Source organism: Neofelis nebulosa, chromosome 15 (assembly GCF_028018385.1).
Source record: "Neofelis nebulosa isolate mNeoNeb1 chromosome 15, mNeoNeb1.pri, whole genome shotgun sequence".
NCBI classification, from domain to species: domain Eukaryota; kingdom Metazoa; phylum Chordata; class Mammalia; order Carnivora; family Felidae; genus Neofelis; species Neofelis nebulosa.
Genome location: NC_080796.1, coordinates 3,429,547 through 3,449,245, shown reverse-complemented (window position 1 = coordinate 3,449,245; position 19,699 = coordinate 3,429,547). Strand labels below are relative to the sequence as shown.

The 19,699-nt window shown below is 37.9% G+C and overlaps 1 protein-coding gene across 1 annotated transcript in view; it reads left to right on the top strand.

The window, feature by feature from the left end:
• LOC131496456 (ankyrin repeat domain-containing protein 26-like) overlaps positions 1-19,699 on the top strand; it is a 102,296-nt gene that overhangs the window by 75,077 nt on the left and 7,520 nt on the right. The window contains 7 exon segments of the mRNA XM_058702014.1: positions 9-61; positions 401-494; positions 2,773-2,825; positions 3,172-3,265; positions 16,844-17,134; positions 17,674-17,891; positions 19,137-19,365. Coding sequence (XP_058557997.1) covers positions 9-61; positions 401-494; positions 2,773-2,825; positions 3,172-3,265; positions 16,844-17,134; positions 17,674-17,891; positions 19,137-19,365 — 1,032 coding nt within the window.

Genomic DNA, 19,699 nt, shown 5'->3' with positions numbered 1-19,699 from the left:
TATTCTAGTTGCAAGAAGCAAAGGATCGAGAGGCAAAGGACATAAGATATGCGGAGAAGACGTAAGATCATATGCAAAGTATAATTTAAACCTCACAGAAAATACCTTATTTATACAGCAGATAAGCAGTGTAGTACGAGAAATATACTTGTTATGCCAGTATATTATTGTTAAGCTGGATACAAATTCCAGCTTTGAGCTATTTTGAAATGCAATATTGGGGATATTATATCTCTATTTTGCACCTTATCCACAAAACACGAGAAAAATGGCACAATTGCCAAATCTTCCTCTTGATACAATTTAAAGAATTTCTGTAATCCCCTCATTTGTTCAGATATTATATGGTATTGTTTTACACTTATGTGTGAGAATAATTATCTTAAGATCTGCATTTTAGGCTAGAAGTGCAAAATGCCAGACAGGAAGAAACCATCAAACAACAAGCCGCCCAAATTCAAAACCTTCAGAGCAACTTGTTAAAGACAAGTTGGGTAAGTCGGTCTCTTAATGTCTGTCCTACTGAAAAGGAATCCGTATTTCACTAGGAGTAGTACATAAGAATGTTTTGGATGACATGGAAAGGCTCACTGATCCAAATATTTGGTTGATATTGTTGCTATTTGCTACTAGCGATGGAATTTTTCTATAGAGATGAAATTGATTGAACTCATAATGATGTTTATAGTGAGATTTTCATAAAAACATTGTGAGAGTCTAAAAAAGCAACATTTTATATATACCACAGTGAGCGTTTGGTTTAGTCCACCTTTTGGCTACTGTTAATAATGCTGCTGTGAACGTTGGCATACAAATGTGTGAGAGTCCCTGCTAATATTGTTCAGCGTGTTTCAAACTTCCGCACAATCTGAGTGATCATGTCATCTTGAATTCTGACTTTCTCTTGTAGTCTCAACCCTTCAGTGAGAGTTTGAGAACGGGTTATTTTAATGATGATTTGTTGTAATTTGTAATTACAAGTTTGCAATTTATTCTCTTCATCAAGAATGACTAGCAGGTCTTTATGCAAACGTCCTTCTCAAAGGAATGGACTTCTCTCTTTGTTGGATTTTGTAAAGGAAAAGAAATGGCAGTGAAAAAGGAGAAATGGCTGCTCTGTCAAGGTCTTACCTAGTAACATAGTGCTCCTACCATTGCAAGTTCAGAAGCTCATTTTCTTTTTCCACTCACTTGAGTTAATCAGCCTTTCAGAGATTTCACAATTCAATCTCAGAAAAGACTAATGTGCCACTCAGGATTCTCATTTATTGATATGTAGTGAAACCCCAACTGTTTTCCAAGAAGAACACTTAATGTCCTCGCACTCTCACCCTCCTTTGTAGGATTCTCATTGTAAATCCTAAGTGGGAGCAATGAGGTAGATACACTGACCAACTCGTTTCTGTCAGTCACAAAAGCTATATAATATACATGCAAGTTTCATTAGACAGCTATACCCGTCAGGGGAATTAGAACATTCTGTTGACTGGTCCTTTTTGTGGCTGAAGAGACATTGAAAATTATTTTCTTTTCAGATGTCTTATAAATGAGTCACATAGTAACAGGGAACTTTTCATGCGAGTAACATGACTCTCTGTTGACCAGTCTTCTATGAATGAGAGTCCTAGGCATTGTCCTGCTACTGTGTCCTGAAGAAATCATTAGGGTCTCAAAAACTAAAATTTGTAAGGATATCTGAAACTGACGAAGCTTATTAAAGAATAACGAGGGATTTTCTGTAGATTCCCATAGAAAAGAATTAAGGTTATGGCATGAAATTGTCTGCCACTTTAAGGTGTTCCCTGTGAAACAAAAACTTAGATAGCTTTCAGCCAACTCAGTCCATAGCTCTGACTTCTCTAGAAGGTCCTTATCATCTCCTGAATCCCCATACCAGGGGATACCTGGGTGAAGACATTTGATGCACACAATTTTGAGGTGAAGAATCTGGATTGGGAAGAAGAGGTAGCTCTAGCCAACTTAACCTTCCTAACAATATTGTCAAGTATGCGTCTGAAAGGAACTTCAGAAGACTTCCATATGTTGAAATCTCTATGTACTAAGAAATTACTCAAAAGGAAACAAAGACAAACAAGTGATCATCCAGCCCTTGTGATAAATGTCGTGTTATAAAGAAAAGCGAGACAAAGTATGCTGGTCAGCATCCTAAGGGTAAGGGTGCCCCCTAAGACTCAAAAAGAAAGACACACTCAAAGTAACACTGAAAAGACGTCAAATAAAATGTACACGATTAGCTGTCTACAAAGGTACTCCATGTCAAGTAATGATTTTTGAGTGTGCGGTTGAGGATGTTGTCTATGAGCATCTAGATGGAAGAGCAAAAAGTACACATGGCCTAGGTAAAGGGGCCAAAGCTGGAAATGTGAATTAGAGAATCTGGTTTTGAAGCCTTAAGAGCAATTCAAAACACAGATAGCAAGGGGCAAGGACTTAATGTCAGAAGTTGCCGTGCTTTAGAATTACGGTGACCACTCAGGTCATGATCCTAAACCCCACATCATGAGAGCGGTCATGAGACCGAGCCCCACATCAGGCTTCACCCTGAGCTTGGAGCCTGCCTACGATTTTCTCTGTCTCTACCTCTGCCTCTATTCCCCACTTGTGCGTGTTCTCTCTCTCTCTCTCTCTCTCTCTCTCTCTCTCTCTCTCTCTCTCTTCTAAAGTAAAAAAAAAACATTTAGTTACAGAAACAGGTGATGGTGGTCTACTAGATTGTCAGTAGTTAAAATTATATTTTCTTCCTTATTTTAGTTGCAAGAAGCAAAGGATCAACATGCAGAGGCCATAAGATATGCCGAGAAGACGTAAGATCATATGGAAAAGTATAATTTAATCCTCAAAGAAAATAGCTTGATTTTTATAAAGCAGATAAGGAATGTAGTATGATAAATGTATTAGTTATGCCAGTATATCCTTGTTAAACTGGATACTAATTCCAGCTTTGAGTTATTTGGAAATGCAGAATTGTGGCACATTTTATCTCAATTTTGCACCTTATCCACAAAAGACAACGAGAAAATGGCTCAATTGCCAAATCTTCCTCTTGATACAATTTTAAGAATTTCTGTAATCCCCTCATTTGTTCAGAAATTGTATGCTATATTTGTAAATTTATGTATGATAATAATTACCTTAAGATCTGCATTTTAGGCTAGAAGTGCAACATGCCAGGCCAGAAGCAACCATCAATCAGCAAGCGGCCCAAATTCACAATCTTCCGAGAAACTTATTAAGGACAAGTTTAGTAAGTCAGTCTCTTGATGTCTGTCCTACTGAAAAGGAATCCTTATTTCAATAGGTGTAGTACATAAGAATGTTTTGGATCATATGGAAAATCTCACTGATCAAAATATTAGGTTGATATTGTTCCTGCTGGCTACTAGCAATGGAATTTTTCTATAGAGATAAAGTTGATTGAACTCATAAAGTAATGATGTATATAGTGAGATTTTCATAAAAACATTGTGAGAGTCTAAAAAAGCAACATTATATATATACTACAGTGAGCGTTTGGTTTAGTCCACCTTTTGGCTACTGTTAATAATGCTGCTGTGAACGTTGGCATACAAATGTGTGAGAGTCCCTGCTAATATTGTTCAGCGTGTTTCAAACTTCCGCACAATTTGAGTGATCATGTCATCTTGAATTCTGACTTTCTCTTGTAGTCTCAACCCTTCAGTGAGAGTTTGAGAACGGGTTATTTTAATGATGATTTGTTGTAATTTGTAATTACAAGTTTGCAATTTATTCTCTTCATCAAGAATGACTAGCAGGTCTTTATGCAAACGTCCTTCTCAAAGGAATGGACTTTTCTCTTTGTTGGATTTTGTAAAGGAAAAGAAATGGCAGTGAAAAAGGAGAAATGGCTGCTCTGTCAAGGTCTTACCTAGTAACATAGTGCTCCTACCATTGCAAGTTCAGAAGCTCATTTTCTTTTTCCACTCACTTGAGTTAATCAGCCTTTCAGAGATTTCACAATTCAATCTCAGAAAAGACTAATGTGCCACTCAGGATTCTCATTTATTGATATGTAGTGAAACCCCAACTGTTTTCCAAGAAGAACACTTAATGTCCTCGCACTCTCACCCTCCTTTGTAGGATTCTCATTGTAAATCCTAAGTGGGAGCAATGAGGTAGATACACTGACCAACTCGTTTCTGTCAGTCACAAAAGCTATATAATATACATGCAAGTTTCATTAGACAGCTATACCCGTCAGGGGAATTAGAACATTCTGTTGACTGGTCCTTTTTGTGGCTGAAGAGACATTGAAAATTATTTTCTTTTCAGATGTCTTATAAATGAGTCACATAGTAACAGGGAACTTTTCATGCGAGTAACATGACTCTCTGTTGATCAGTCTTCTATGAATGAGAGTGCTAGGCGTTGTCCTGCTACTGTGTCCTAAAGAAATCTTTAAGGTCTCAAAAACTAAAATTTGTAAGGATATCCAAAACTGATGAAGCTTATTAAACAATAACGAGGGATTTTCTGTGTATCCCTATAGAAAGGAATTAAGGTTATGGCATGAAATTATCTGCCATTTTAAGGTCTTCCCTGTGAAACAAAAACTTAGATAGCTTTCAGACAACTCAGTCCATAGCTCTGACTTCTCTAGAAGGTCCTTATCTCCTAAATCCCCAACCAGAGGCTTCCTGGGTTGAGAAAAGTTTTGGTGGGGTGGGGGGTGTTACTCTTTTTGTTGTATCTTTAGTTTTATTTTTTTTTAATTTGCATCCCAATTAGTTAGCATTTAGTGAAGCAATGATTTCAGGAGTAGATTCCTTAATGCCCCTTGCCCATTTAGGACATCCCCTCTCCCACAACCCCTCCAGCAACCCTCAGTTTTTTCTCCATATTTATGAGTCTCCTGTGTTTGTCCTCCTCCCTGTTTTTGTATTATTTTTGTTTCCCTTTCCTTTTGTTCATCTGTTTTGTCTCTTAAAGTCCTCATACGAGTGCAGTCATATGATTTTTGTCTTTCTCCGACTAATTTCACTTAGCATAATACGCTACAGTTCCATCCACGTAGTTGCAAATGGCAAGATTCCTTTTTTTTTTTTTGATTGCTGAGTAATACTTCATGGAATATATATATATATATATATATATATATATATATATATATATATATCACATCTTCTTTTTTTATTTTTTAACGTTTTACTCATTTTTGAGACAGGGGAGACAGAGCGTGAACAGGGGAGGGTCAGAGAGAGGGAGACACAGAATCTGAAACAGGCTCAAGACTCCCAGCTGTCAGCACAGAGCTCGATGCGGGGCTCGAACCCTCGAACCGTGAGATCATGACCTGAGCCCAAGTCAGAAGCTTAACTGACTGAGCCACCCAGGAACCCCAAACATCTCCCTTTTAACGTGATTATTGTTCATTTCTGTATCGTCTTTAAAGAACTAATCCATTCTGTTGCCCGTTTTTATATTGGATTGTCTTTTCATTATTGGAAGAGTTATTTAAATGTCCTACATGCAAATCCCTTAGCAGATATGGGATTTTCAGGTATTTTCTCCTATTTAGTCACTTGCCTTTTCACTTTCTTGATGGTGATATTTGAAGCATAGTTTTTAATTTTGGTGAAGTAAACTTAATCTGCTTTTGTCTTTTGGTGTCATGTGTAAGAAATCATTGTCAAATCCAGTCACAAACATACACACATAAGCTTTTTTCTAAGAGTTTTATCATTTTAGCTCTTAGATTTTAAGTTAATTTTGTATATATGCTATGGGGTAGAGGTCTCATTTTATTGCTTTGCATGTGGATATCCATTTGTCCCAGTACCGTTTGTTACAAAGACTAGTTTTATTCCATTTAATTTTCTGTCACCCTTGTGGAAAATCAGTTCACTATAATGTGAGAGTTTATGTTTAGATTCTCAATGTTAATACATTGATCTATATGTCTGTCCTTATGCCAGTACCATAACAAATTTTATGAAAACGTTTTCTGTGTTATCTTGCAAATTACCAGTCACTTATGTAATAATAAAAAGTCAATGTAGTAGAACTGAACTTTGCTCCTATAGAGATTTTTGTTTCTTGAAGGACCCTTTCGCCAGCCTTTGCCTTGCTGACCCCATGACTCGATGTGAAGTCAGGCTCAAAAAGATAAAATGCTCTTTCTTTAGTGTGTTCAGACTTCTATTTATTTATTTATTTATTTATTTATTTATTTATTTATTTTATATTTATATTTATATATTTTTTAGAGCGGGCACAAGCAGGATGAGGGGGTGTGTAGGGAAAGAAAGAGAGAGAGAGAGAGGGAGAGAGACAGAGAGAGAGAGAGAGAGAGAGAGAGAGACGAGAGAATTTTTAGCAGGCTTCACACTTAGTGTGGAGGCTGACAGGGGTCTTGATCCCATGACCCTGGGATCATGACCTGAGAGGTTGAGGCTCAACTGACTGAGCCACCCAGGTTCCCCGCCTGTGCAAACTTTTAGTGTCTCAGTCAGTGCTGCCCACTTTCATTTCCATCAAATCTTGGCCATAGGATCTCTTGACTCAGTCTACCGTTTACTTCATTATACTTTATTATCTCATTATAATGCATAGACTCATCCATAGTTTTCACCATCTAGGAAGGAAAAGATTAACTCTAGGCTATTCCTCTTTCCTGTTAAGCAATCTTGCTAACCCAGCATCTTGCAATTCACAATGAGATCCTCTTCTGACCTGGTTCTTGTGTGTAACACTGGTGTTAATCCTGTTCTTGGCACAGATCCTACATTCTTGGAAAACACAGTAGCCTGTTTCCCCTTCTTTCAATTGAATAGAAAGATATGCTTAGCTATATGTTTTAGCTCAGCGTATAATTAATGGAATAAACATTATATCATTCAAATAATACAGCTGTACAAATTGCGGTAGTATTAAGTTGATTTATCAGAGACAAATACTAGATTGGTAGTTTGAATGACAACAAACTTTTGAAGCCATCTTGTATGATATGGAGAAGCATTGTGGGACAACACATAGATGGAGTGATCTTACCTCCCCACACAAAGAAGGTTGGAGTAAGGTAAAGGAGAATGTGGAGTTAATTTAAGTAGTGCTAAAGGACAGTACATTTGTTTTGCTACTGAAAAGATGAAAAATGATTCCATGACATTCTCTTTATTTCCTCACTGAGGAAAGGAGAATGAAGATTGAGTATTCAATGGATTAAAAAATACTCAAAGCTGCCGATTTCCTTTAATTGAAATCAGACCAAAGGCCCAATTTTGGTTATCAAATTGACTCTTTCTAGTTTTTCAACTATTGTGCTTCAAATCGTATGTCTCTGTGCTTCTACCTTAACTTGAGGGGACATTCTAAAGAGGCATTCCTGCATACTTGTAAGAATTGTTGGAGTTGAAGGGAATCTTAGAAAAAGATCTTAGAGACAGGAAGAAGGCAGAGGAGTAGGAGGACTCTAGGCTTGCCTCATCCCACGAATACAACTAGATAACAATCAGCTCACCCTAAATACCCCAGAAATCGACCTGAAGACTGACAGAACAAACTCCACAACAAAAGGGAGAGAAGAGGCCACATCAAAGAAGGTCCTTGATGCAGAAATGTCATCTAGAAGAGAAACAGATCCTGGCTGCTGCAGAGGGGAGGGAGTCGAGGTTGTGGGTAAGGGTGAGAGAGAGAAACGAACAGGGGAATGCACAAAGAGAACATTTCCCCATAGCCACTGGCTTGGAAAATGAGGGGCTGCATTTCGTGAGTTCTTGCAATCAGTAGTGCGTAAAGTCTGGAGTTTTAAAGGGCATCCGGTTTAGCTGGTTTAGTGCCCTGAGGTACTGCACTGCTCTTGGGCAGAGGGCAGGCAAACAACGTGGGAGCATATAGCATGGGTACAGTGGTCTGAAGAGTGCCTGGGGCACACAGTGGGGAGATTATTTGCTCTTCTCAGAGCACGTCCCTCAGAGGCAAAGTTCAGAGAGACCTGTCTGTAGGAACAAAGCCGCTGGCTGGCACCATCTCCTTCTCCTGCCCCTCACCACAAACATAAAGCCACCTGTAAGAAGCAGTGCATTGCTAACACAGGTTACCTAACTTGCTTACACCAAACGCCACCCCCTTGCACTCTGGTGGAACTACCTTTCTCAATCACTCTTGCTTGAGTCCCAGCACAGCAGACCCCTCCCCCAGAAGACCAGGACAAATGCCTGCCCACACCACATCTCCCAACCAGAGAGTTTCCCTTGGCCTCAGTTCCAGGAGAGGTGGTGACAGGTCTCATTTCATAAGCAGACCAGAGCACACCTAGTTAAAACCCGCTTCATTCAGGCCAGGGATGAAACACTCACAAGACCAGGCAAGGAGAGCCTCTGCAGACGACTGGCTTGAAGGATAGCATAGCCAGAACACAACAGCAGAACGCATGCAGCACACACTGGTGACACTCCCTGAAGTGCTAGACCCTGGGCATTACATGACATCTTTTTCCTAAGTCCATTACTTTCGGGAGCAGGTGACATAACTGGCTTCTCTAACACACAGAAGCTGGCAGATACTTAGACAAAATGAAAAGACAGAGGCATTTATCCCAAATGAAAGGACAGGATAAGGCCATGGCCAGAGACCTAAATGGGACAGATGTAAATAACACACCTAATGGAGAATTTAAAACCATGATCATAAGGATGTTCACTGGACTTGAGGAAAGAATGGAAGACATCCAAGAGACCCTTACCACAGACATAAAATATGAGTTGAAGAATCAGAGATGAACAGGGAAGTAAAAATGAACAGCAACCTGGAAGAAGCAGAGGAACAAATTAATGACCTAGAAGACAAAGTAATGGAACGTAGTGAAGCTGAAGAAACAAAGACGAATTATCCAATGCAAGAATAGACTTAAGGCACTCGGTGACTCCGTCAAATGTAAAAACATTCATATGACAGGAGTCCCAGAAGAAGAAGACAGAGAGAAGGGGACAGATAATTGATTTGAGGACACAATAACTGAAAAAATCCATAATGTGGAGAAGAAAACAGACATCCAGATCCAGGAGGCACAAAGAACTTCCATCAAAGTCAATACCCAAGACATGTAATTAAATTTGCAAAATATACTGCTATCTTTTTTTTTTTAGTGTTTTCTTTTTTGTTTTTTTTTTTTTTATTTCCATGACAGAACGCAGACACAAGCAGGGGAGGGGCAGAGAGAGAGAGACAGAGAGAGAGAGAATCCCAAGCACTCTCTGTGCTGTCAGTGCAGAGCCCACTGGAGGGCTTAAACCCACGAACTGCGAGGTCACGACTTAAGCTAAGATCAAGTCATGCTTCACCGACTGAGCCACGCAGGCGCCCCACTGCTACAAATCTTAAAAGCAGCAAAACAAGTCATTCACTTCCAAGGGAAAACCCACACGGCTAGCGGGAGATTTTTCAACAGAAACTTTGCAAGGCAGAAGGAAATGGCATGATATATTCAAAGTGCTGAATGAGAAGAATCTGCAGCCAAATATACTCTATCCAGTAAGATATCATTCATAATAGAAGGAGAGATAAAGAATTTCTCAGACAAACAAAAATGGAAGGAGTTTGTGACCACTAAATCAGCCTGTAAGAAATATTATCGGGGACTCTGAGTGGAAAGGAGAGATCAAAAGTGACAGTATAAAGGCAGGAAATGTAAAAGCAGTAAAAAATGTATATTTCTGTAAAAAAAATCGTCAAGGAATGCCCCAAAAAAGGATATACAATATAATAGCTTATCAAAACATGGGGAGGAGAAAAAAAATGAGCTCTAACTTAAGTGACCATCAACTTAATATAGACTGCTACACGCAGAAGAGGTGATATACAAATTAGTGCTTATCATATACCAAAACCCACTAATAACCATGCAAAGAATAAAGAGAAAGAAATCCAAATATATCATTAAAGCAAAGTAGAAAGACATCAAAGAGGGAAAAACAATAAAGGATTTGAGAAACTCTCCAGAAACAACCACAAAACAAGTAGTAAAATGACAACAAATACATACCTGTCAATAATTATTTTGTATATTAATGGAATAAACACTCCAAACAAAAGACCTAGGGTGACAGGATGGATTAACAAACAAGACCCATCTCTATGCTGCCTATAAAAACCTCATTTTAGACATAAAGTCACCTGCACATTGAAAGTGAGGGGATGCTTGCACTGTTGGTGGTAATGCAAACTGGTGCAGCCGCTCTGGAAAACAGTGCGTAGGTTCCTCAAAACAATTGAAAATCGAACTACCCTACGACCCCTCAATAACAATACTGGGAATTTATGCAAAGGATACAGGAGTGCTGATTCGTAGGGGCACATGTACTCCAGTGTCTATAGCAGTGCTTTCAACAATAGCCAAATTGTGCAAAGAGCCTAAATGCCCATCAACTGATGAATGGATACAGAGATGTGGTTTATATATACACTGAAATACTCCCTGGCAAGGAGAAAGAGTGAAATCGTGCTATCTCTTGCAATGTGGATGGAACTAGAAGGTTTTATGCTACGTGAAATAAGTCACAGAAAGACAGATATCATATGTTTTTGCTCCTATGTGGAACTTGAGAAACGTAACAGAAGACCGTGGGGGAAGGGAAGGGGAAAAATAGTTACAAACAGAGAAGGAGATGGGCAAAATAGGAGACTCTCAAATGCAGAGAACAAATAGAGGGTTGATGGGGGGCGGTGGCTAAGAAGGGAAAGTGGGTGGTGGGCATTGAGAAGGGCACTTGTTGGGATGAGCCCTGGGTGTTGTCTATAAGTGATGAACCACGGGAATCTATTCCCAAAACCAAGAGCACACTATACACACTGTATGTTAGCCAAGTTGACAATAAATTCTATTAAAAAAAAATGAAAGCGAGGGGATGGAGAAAAATTTATCACGTTAAAAGAAAAAATAGCGATACTTTTGTTAGACAAAAGAGTCCTTAAAACAAAGACTGTGGGGCACCTGGGTGTCTCAGTCATTTGAGCGACCGACTAGGTCTTGCCTCAGGTCATGATCTTCTGGCTGGTGGCTTTGAGCCCCATGTTGGGCTCCAGGCTGACAGCATGGAGGCTGCTTGAAATTTTCTCTCCCCCGTTCTATGTCCCTCCCCAACTCTGTCTCTCTCAAAATAAATAAAACAAAAACAAAGACTGTAGCAAGAGCCAAAGAATGCTACTGTATCATAATAAAGGGTACAATCCAATAGGAAGATCTAACAATTGTAAATATTTATGCACCCACCATGAGAGCACTCAAGTACATAAAACAATAACCAACATAAAGGAACTAATTGATAATAAGACAGTAATAGGGTACTTTAACACCCCATTTACATCAACAGATCTTAACAAAAAAATCACCAAAAAATACATCTTAACAGAAAATCACCAAAGAAACAATGGCTTTGAGCCATACAGAGAAAGACAGATATCATATGTGTTCACTCTTATGTGGATCCTGAGAAAATTAACAGGAATCCATTGGGGAGGGGAAGGAAAAAAAAAAGAGGTTAGAGTGGAAGAGAGCCAAAGCATAAGACACGCTTTAAAACTGAGAACAAACTGAGGGCTGATGGGGGGTGGGAAGGAGTGGAGGATGGGTGATGGGTATTCAGGAGGGCACCTGTTGAGATGAGCACTGGGTGTTCTATGGAAACCAATTTGACAATAAATTTAATATATTTAATTAAAAAAAAGAAAAAGAAACAATGGCTTTGAATGACAGAGCGGACCAGATTGGATTTAAGAGATTTTTTTTCAGAACATTCCATCTTAAAACAGAATACACCTTGTTTTCCACTGTACATGGACTATTCTCAAGAATTGATCAAAAAAAAAATACATGCAGGTTAAATAACGTGCTACTACACTGGAATGGGTTAAGCAAGAGATACAAGAAGAAACTTAAAAAAATACATGTATACAAATGGAAATGAAAAAAAAAAAAACAAAACAAAACAATGGTTTGAAACCTTTGATATGCTGCAAAAGTGGTCCTAAGAGGGAAGTACATAGCAATATAAGTCTACTTCAAGAAGCAAGAAAAATTTCAAACAACCTAACCTTACACCTAAAGGAGCTAGAAAAAGAACAACAAATGAAGCCTGAAGCCAGCATAAGAAAGCAAGTAATAATGATCAGAGCAGGGGGCCCTTGGGTGGCTTAACTGGTTAAGTGTCTGACTCTCGATTTTGGCTCAGGTCATGATCTCACAGTTGTGAGATCGAGCCTCATGTTGGGCTCTCTGCTGGCAGCATGGAACCTGTCTGGGTTTCTCTTTTTCCCTCTCTCTCTCTCTCTCTCTGCCCATCCCCCACTCATGTGTGGTCTCTCTCAAAATAAAATTTAAAAAAAGAGATTAAAGCAGAAATGAATGATAGAGAAACAAAAAAACAGATAATACTAAAACAGATCAATGAAACCTAGAGCTGGTTCTTTGTAAAAATTAATAAAACTGATAAGGTGTTAGCCAGAGTAATCAACAAGAAAATAGAAAAGACCAAAATAAATAAAACCACAAATGTGAGAGTAGAAATAAGAACCAACACCACAGAAATACAAACATTTATGAGAGAATATTGTGAAAAAATGTATGCCAACAAGTTGGACAACTTAGAAGAACTGAATAAATTCCTGGAAATATATAACTTACCAAAGTAAAACAAGAAGAAATAGAAAATTTGAAAAAAAAAATCAATAACCAGCAAGGAAACTGAATCAGGAATAAAAAAAACTCTCAACAAACACAAGTCTAGGACCAGATGCCTTCAGACGTAAATTTTAACATGTAAAGAAGAGCTAATACAAAAAAAAAAAAAAAAAAAGTTTAACCTGTCCTTTTCAAATTGTTCCAGAAAAACATAAAAGGAAGGGAAACTTCCAAATTTATTCTATGCCAGCAAAACCAGATAAAGACACCACAGAGAGAATTACAGGCCAGCATCTCTGATGAACATGCAAAAATCTTCAACAAAATAAGCAAACTGAACTTTTAAACACTACATTAAACTGAACATTTAAACACTACATTAAAAAATCATTCACCGAGGGCAGAGGCAGCTGGGTGGCTTAGTGAGGCAAGCATCCAACTTCAGCTCAGGTTATGATCTCATGGTCCGTCGGTTTGAGCCCAGTGTCAGGCTCTGTTGACAGCTTGGACCCTGGAGCCTATTTCAGATTCTGTGTTTCCCTCTCTCTCTGTCCCTCCCCTGCTTGTGCTCCTTCTCCAAAATAAATAAACATTAAAAAACTCATTCAATTATTCACTATAACCAAATGGGATTTATCCTTGGTTTCCAGGGGTGGTTCAATATTTGCAAATCAATGAATGTGATATATCATATTAATTTTCAAAAAAGCATAAAGTCATATCATTGCAATAGATGCAGAAAAATAATTTGACAAACTATAACATCCATTTATGTTACAAACTTCAACAAAGTAGGCTTAGAGGAACCATACCTCAACATAATAAAGGCCATATATGGAAAATGAGCAGCTAATATGATCCTAGCTGGGGAAAAACTGAGAGAAAAACTTCTTAGATCTTGCTTCTAGTTATCTGCTTCTTCTCATTAGCACCATTGGTTGTTAGTAAATTAATCTTAACATTTATTACATCCTACTTTAATGGAGACCAATTTCTCCTATACAAGTTTATGTGTCTTATCTCTTTTTTTTTTCATCCACATTTCAATTTATCATTTTTGTTTTTTTTCTTAACAAACTGCCCAAAGGTTAGATTTCTTTTGTTCACAAATCTGTTAGGAAAAGTGTGGCCAGGACAGCTAGTCTCTGCCCCGCTCAGCTTCAGGTGGGGCAACTGAAAGGTTTGGGGCTGGATCCACTTGAAGATTTGTTCACTAACGTCTGGTGGTTGATGCTGGCTGTTGCCTGGGACTTCAGTTCAGGAGGCAGCAGAAACACTTAAACTGACACACCTAGACCCTCTTTGTGGCCTAGGCTTCCTCACTAAATGGGGAGCTAGATTCCAAGTAAGCAGCCTGAGATACAGAGCAAGGCAGAATCGCCTTTTGTCACCTAGGCTTGGAATACACACAGGATCATAGTCACATATTCTGTTCATTAGGAGCAAGTCACTAAAGTTGTTCCATGGTCTTTTTTTTAGTGGAATTAATATTTAAAACCTATGGACACCTTGAAAAAGCAGTATAATTTACCCACTGGCCACAAATGTTTGTATTCCTCCCACCTGAAAAATACATTCACTCCCCTCCCCCTCCAATACCTCCTGCAAGTCTCAGTTATCATGGCCTCAGGTTCAGGGCTTGAGTCCGAGATCTTACCATCTTAATCAGGTGCAGTGGGGATAAGCTGCCTGGGTTATGGTATCTAAAATATAGCCCCTTGAGTGCAAGTGTTCTCAATATGAGGACTTGAGAATGAAAGCGACAGTTATTTACCACTCACAAATGCAACATTCTAGTCAACTGCTGAAGACTCACCCATTCAGAAAAAGAAGATGGGAAGCACCCTAGTCCATAAGAGTTTGGAAATATAGCCTGATGCCTGCTGTCAGTTCTTATGTTAGGACTTAATCCTAACCACGGGAATACTTTCTCCTGTCTCTTCCCTTTCTTTACTCCTTGAGCTCTTGGTTCCTTCCTTTTCATAAGGTGTATTTGTAGCCGTTTTTTTATCCTGCTTCCTCCCTGTGGGACTTCTAAGACCCAAAGGCCTCTTTTCATTTTGCACTATTTGGTCTCTTTTAGTCCAAGGTAGCAAATAGTATGTTTGCTACCATAAATCTCTTACCTTTTTTTAGTTTTCTGTAAATATTACTGGATTTCATGCCGTGTTTTAGCAAAGCGACCCTCCCAAGTCCTTTTGAGATAAGCTTTTTGCTTCAGGTTTCCTGTGAAGCTCTTTTAGGACAATGCCTTTAAAATTCGTCTACTCCTGGGGCTCCTGGCTGGCTCAGTTGGTAGAGCATGTGACACTTGATCTCTGGGTGCTGAGTTTAAGCCCCATGTTGGGTGTGGAACCCACTTTTAAAAAAATCTTATACTCTTAAGATCCTTAAAGAAATTGGAGGCATACCTTAGATCTTTCTGTTTTCCTGGTAGCACCCTGGATTTTCTCTTAACCCAAAAGCCATTTCTTTATTTTAGCATTATTTGACAGTTCAACATGTAGAGAGGCTGTAAATGAGAAACAGATACTTGAACCCAGTCAGTCCTGGTTCCTTTAAGTTGCATAGTCTTTCTTTAGTTTCTCTTTCCTATCCGTTTTACTTTCAGGTATTTTGTAGCATGACTTCCCTTTCCTCCAGTGTCATTTTCTTCACTTGCTTAGAAACCCTTGCTGTCAGCCTCTTCACAGGCCATCAGGTTTCCACTAAGAGTCTTGTGGAGGCCCTTTTTGGGTCTCATTCTTATGCTTTTCTACATCTTTCCAGGTTCAGCCTACCTCCTGGTTCAAAGGAAGTTTAGTTTTAGGTTTTTTTGAATAGCAGCACACCATTTTAATGTCAGTATCTGTGGTAGCAATTTACTGCCGCATACTAAGCCACCTCAAAACCAGTAGTTCAAAACAGCATTTCTCTTGTTCACCAATCTTATTTTAGGCAAAGCAGAGTAGGGCAACTCATTTCTTCTTCATTTGGCATCAGCTGGCATAACTGGAAGCTGGAGACTAGAATCATCTAAAGGCTTGTTCACGCACGTGTTTGGCTGTTGAGGCTGGCCTTTGGCTAGGACGTTGGCTAGTCTCAGCTGGAGTATCTACACGAAGACTCACTAGGTAGCCTGGGATTCCTCACAACGTGGTGGCTGCGTTCTAAGGGTGAGCTTCCCTAGAGAAAGAAAGTCAGATGGAAGCTGTATCACATTTTCTAAGCGGGCCTTTAAAATCACAGCAGTTCTGCATATTCTGTTCACTAGAAACCAGTTACTGAAGCCAGCATATATTTAAGGGGAGTGATTTTCACAGAAGTATCAACGAATTTATAAAACCACCACATCCACTCCCCTTGTCTTACCAGTCATATAGAATGGATGGAAGTCCTTCCCAACTCAGCATCACTGAAACTCCAGCCAGTTTTGTTGTTGTTGTTTTTGTTTAGTATGATCTCTTATTTTCTAGAAAGTAACAAAGGATTACAAGATAACAGTATAGAATTATTTTTTTTTGCCTCAAAAACATATGTGGATCATCCAATTAAAGTTTTATACTGGGAGATGTGATTTCTTAACACATCCTGGAGAATCATTTCTCCTGGGAATGCACTTCAAATTAGCATAAAACATTTGCAGTTCAGAAACAGGTCGTGGCATTAGAATCATTACTTCTAGATTCATGAATTAGAGTCTTATTTCCAGAGTCTTATCTTGGGACGTACTTTTTGACTTGGGCATACATAAGTCAATATTATATTGCTAAAAATTCTTTTAAAATTATAGAGTGCTAAGATGGGGGAAGGGCTAAGAGAATTTCTCCTAAGAGGGGACTTATTTTATGAAAGAAAGATATGAAAAAATCATAGAAAAATAAAAGTATAGAATCAAGTGCAAATGTTGTGTACAAAAGAGAATGATAGCAAAGATCTATTTCAGTAACACCTGATGGCTTTAACTTGGCCCTTGATTTTCTGAGTTGTTTAAGGTTCCACATTCTAAGACAAGTAACATTTCATTGCAAATGAGTTTATTTAAAAATTTGAGTGCCTGGCTGGCTCAGTTACTCTTGATCTTGAGATTGTGAGTTCAAGCCTCACACTGGGCGTAGAGATTACTTAAAATCTGAAAAAAAAATTCATAGTAGTTTTGAGTTAGACTCTTTTCACTCCCCTCAAAACTATAGTGTTTTATTCATGCAGGCTGATGTCCTTACAACAGAACTGGAAACTACATCTTCAAAATGTCTACACATGGATGCAAAAAATCAAGTTCTTCAACAAGAGTTATTATCAATGAAAGCTTTCGAAGAAGAACGTGAAAAACTAGAGAGCAACAACAAGAAGTTACAGCAAGAAGTAGTAAAATTGAAACAATTTATGGAAATGAATATGGTAGAACGCGGTCAAGTGGAACAGTATAAACGGGAGATTGAAGAAAGAGCACGACTGGACATAGAAGAAAAATTACACGAAGTCAACCTGTTTTTACAGGTTAATTAATTGATCTGTAATGTGCTGTAATTCATTTCACTGCAAATTACATTTTGGATAGATGTATTGTAGGGGTTTCCTCTACTTGCTTTATGGTAATTTGTAGATTTCTGGAGGCATTTGTTCCTCCCTTTAAAGATTTCAGTTTTCATCATTATTCCTACAAAATCGAGAGGATAAGAAAAAATGATGATTTAAACAACTAGTCTCACTATTAAGAGGAAAAGAAAAATTATGATTTAAAAATTGCACTGTACTTGGATTATTCTTAAGTTTATTGTTGACTTTTAAAATTTTCTCATTGATTCTATTATTTGAATTATCAGATTGTGTGAATACTAATACAGGAATGATTGAACTTTAATTTTATAAATCATATTTAATTCAGTTGACATTAATGATAAATATTTTACACTTGAGCTTTTTTGCATTTAAAATTTCTCTCTGAAACATTGACTCCGAACTAAAGGAAACAGGTATAATTAATTATTCAGATTATACCTATTTTGAAACTATCCTGTAAATTTTTTTTTCATTAGGCACAAGCAGCAGCTCGAGAAAATTTGGACCAGGTAAGAGAAAATGCTCATGCTTCAACGAGAAGTCAAATGGAACTTAGAATTAAAGATCTGGAATCTCAGCTCTCTACAATGAAGATGTCTCAAGAAGATTCGACTAAAACAGAGTTGGAAACCTACAGGCAACTCTACCTAGAAGAATTAAAAGTTAGAAAGTCCTTGAGAAATAAGCTGAACAGGTAAGTCAAAACAGAATCATAGACAAGAAATTTAGCTTATTAATTTGCCTCTAAAGCATAATTTCTGTGGAGCCAAGATCATGAGATGAGTAGGAAGTGAAAGCCAACTAGATCGTGTCATTTTGGAAAATGAGGTTTCTAAGTGAACTTACCTTTGAAATGTTAGTCCAGGACAGTTTGCATCCCTCCTCTTTTTTTCGGGTTTACAGGACCTCTTCCCCCACCCCCACCCCCGCACTCCCCGCCTTGTATATTTTCCATTGATCGGATCTGCTAGTCTTTAAGTGGATTGTTCGAAGCTTTCTCATTTAGAAGTATATTATTATAAAATTGCTTGTCCGAATTACCCTAAATAGAAATGTCGATGAGTTTCTTTTTGGAAGATTACATCTTTAACCTAAAAGGTCAAGTACTACTACTACTCATCCTGGCAGCTTGGTACATTTATTCTCTTGATTGTGATCTTTGGTATGATTACTAGAGTGGGCCTTGAGGCAAACCATCCTTTATGCTTTTTATACTTTACATAAAGGCATCCAGGTGAAATACAGAAAGACTCACACAGGCCTGAAGGGTAGTATAATTCCCAAAATGGCTAAAAAGAGCACCATGGTGGGAGGGAGGCATGTGGAAGACGGAAGACAGAAAGGGCAGATTCTGCCTCCAGTGCCTTGGTAACTGTTATAAGCTAATTGCCTCTGTAGCTGTTTTAGTTCTTTCTGATCACACGTCTGTCATCTACTATCTCCCCTAGAGATTGTTGGTCTCAATGATTCCTCAGTGTCAAATGCTCAGTTTCTTTGAGATAATAAGCGAAATGTACAAGAGTGGTGAAAGCAAACGCTTGAAAATGTCTTTGAGGGATGGTTTAGTTTTATATCTGTAAACAGGTTTACTAAATATAAGTATGTATATATAATGGCATCCTGAAGGATCCTGTCAGTACAGCCACTCCAGAAGACAGCAAGTATTATTTGTTAAGCCATGTACATCACTGATAACCACTTCTCTCCCTTCCCTAATTTGAATTGTTAGTAAGGAATCCCCCTGGAAACATAAGTATTTCTTTAGAACAATTTTAAAAGTATAATTTTAGATAGTACGTGTGCTCCGTCACATGTTCGGTGTTAAAACACTATTCAATGGCAAATGCTATTTACTATTATGGAAACTTAAAAAAATGTATGTCATTTAGGAATGATTTAGGGAAAAAGAAAATGTATTCGTGTTTTTTACTCTTCACAGGACTAATGAGAGACTGTCAGAGAGCAATACAAAACTTCTTGTGGAGAGACAGCAGCACCAAACTTTACTCAGGACCCTTACTATGAGCCCAGGCCTGGAACCACCTTATTGTGGACATTTTGAAAATAATTTAGTGCTCAATGGAAACCTTACTCCAAGAGGAAACTTAGTGATTCCTACCTTAAACCCACGGCCGTCATATGACGACAGGGAGACTTCCTTGTGGAAGGTTAGTTATATTATCTGTTTTAGTTTGGGTTTCAGATATCAGATATAGTTGTTGCTTTTAATTTGGCGAAATTCTGAGTTGTTTAAGTAACTAGCCCATACGAAGTAAAAGTCAGCATTATATGTGCTAAGAAAGAACTGAGGTAAATTATATATATATATATATATATATATATATATAGTATAATATATAATATTATATTTATATAATATTAATATAATTTTAATATAATAAAACATAATATGTATAATATATTATAATATAATATATTATATATAATATTTAATATAATCTTAATATATAATATTAATTATATAATTATATAATATTAATA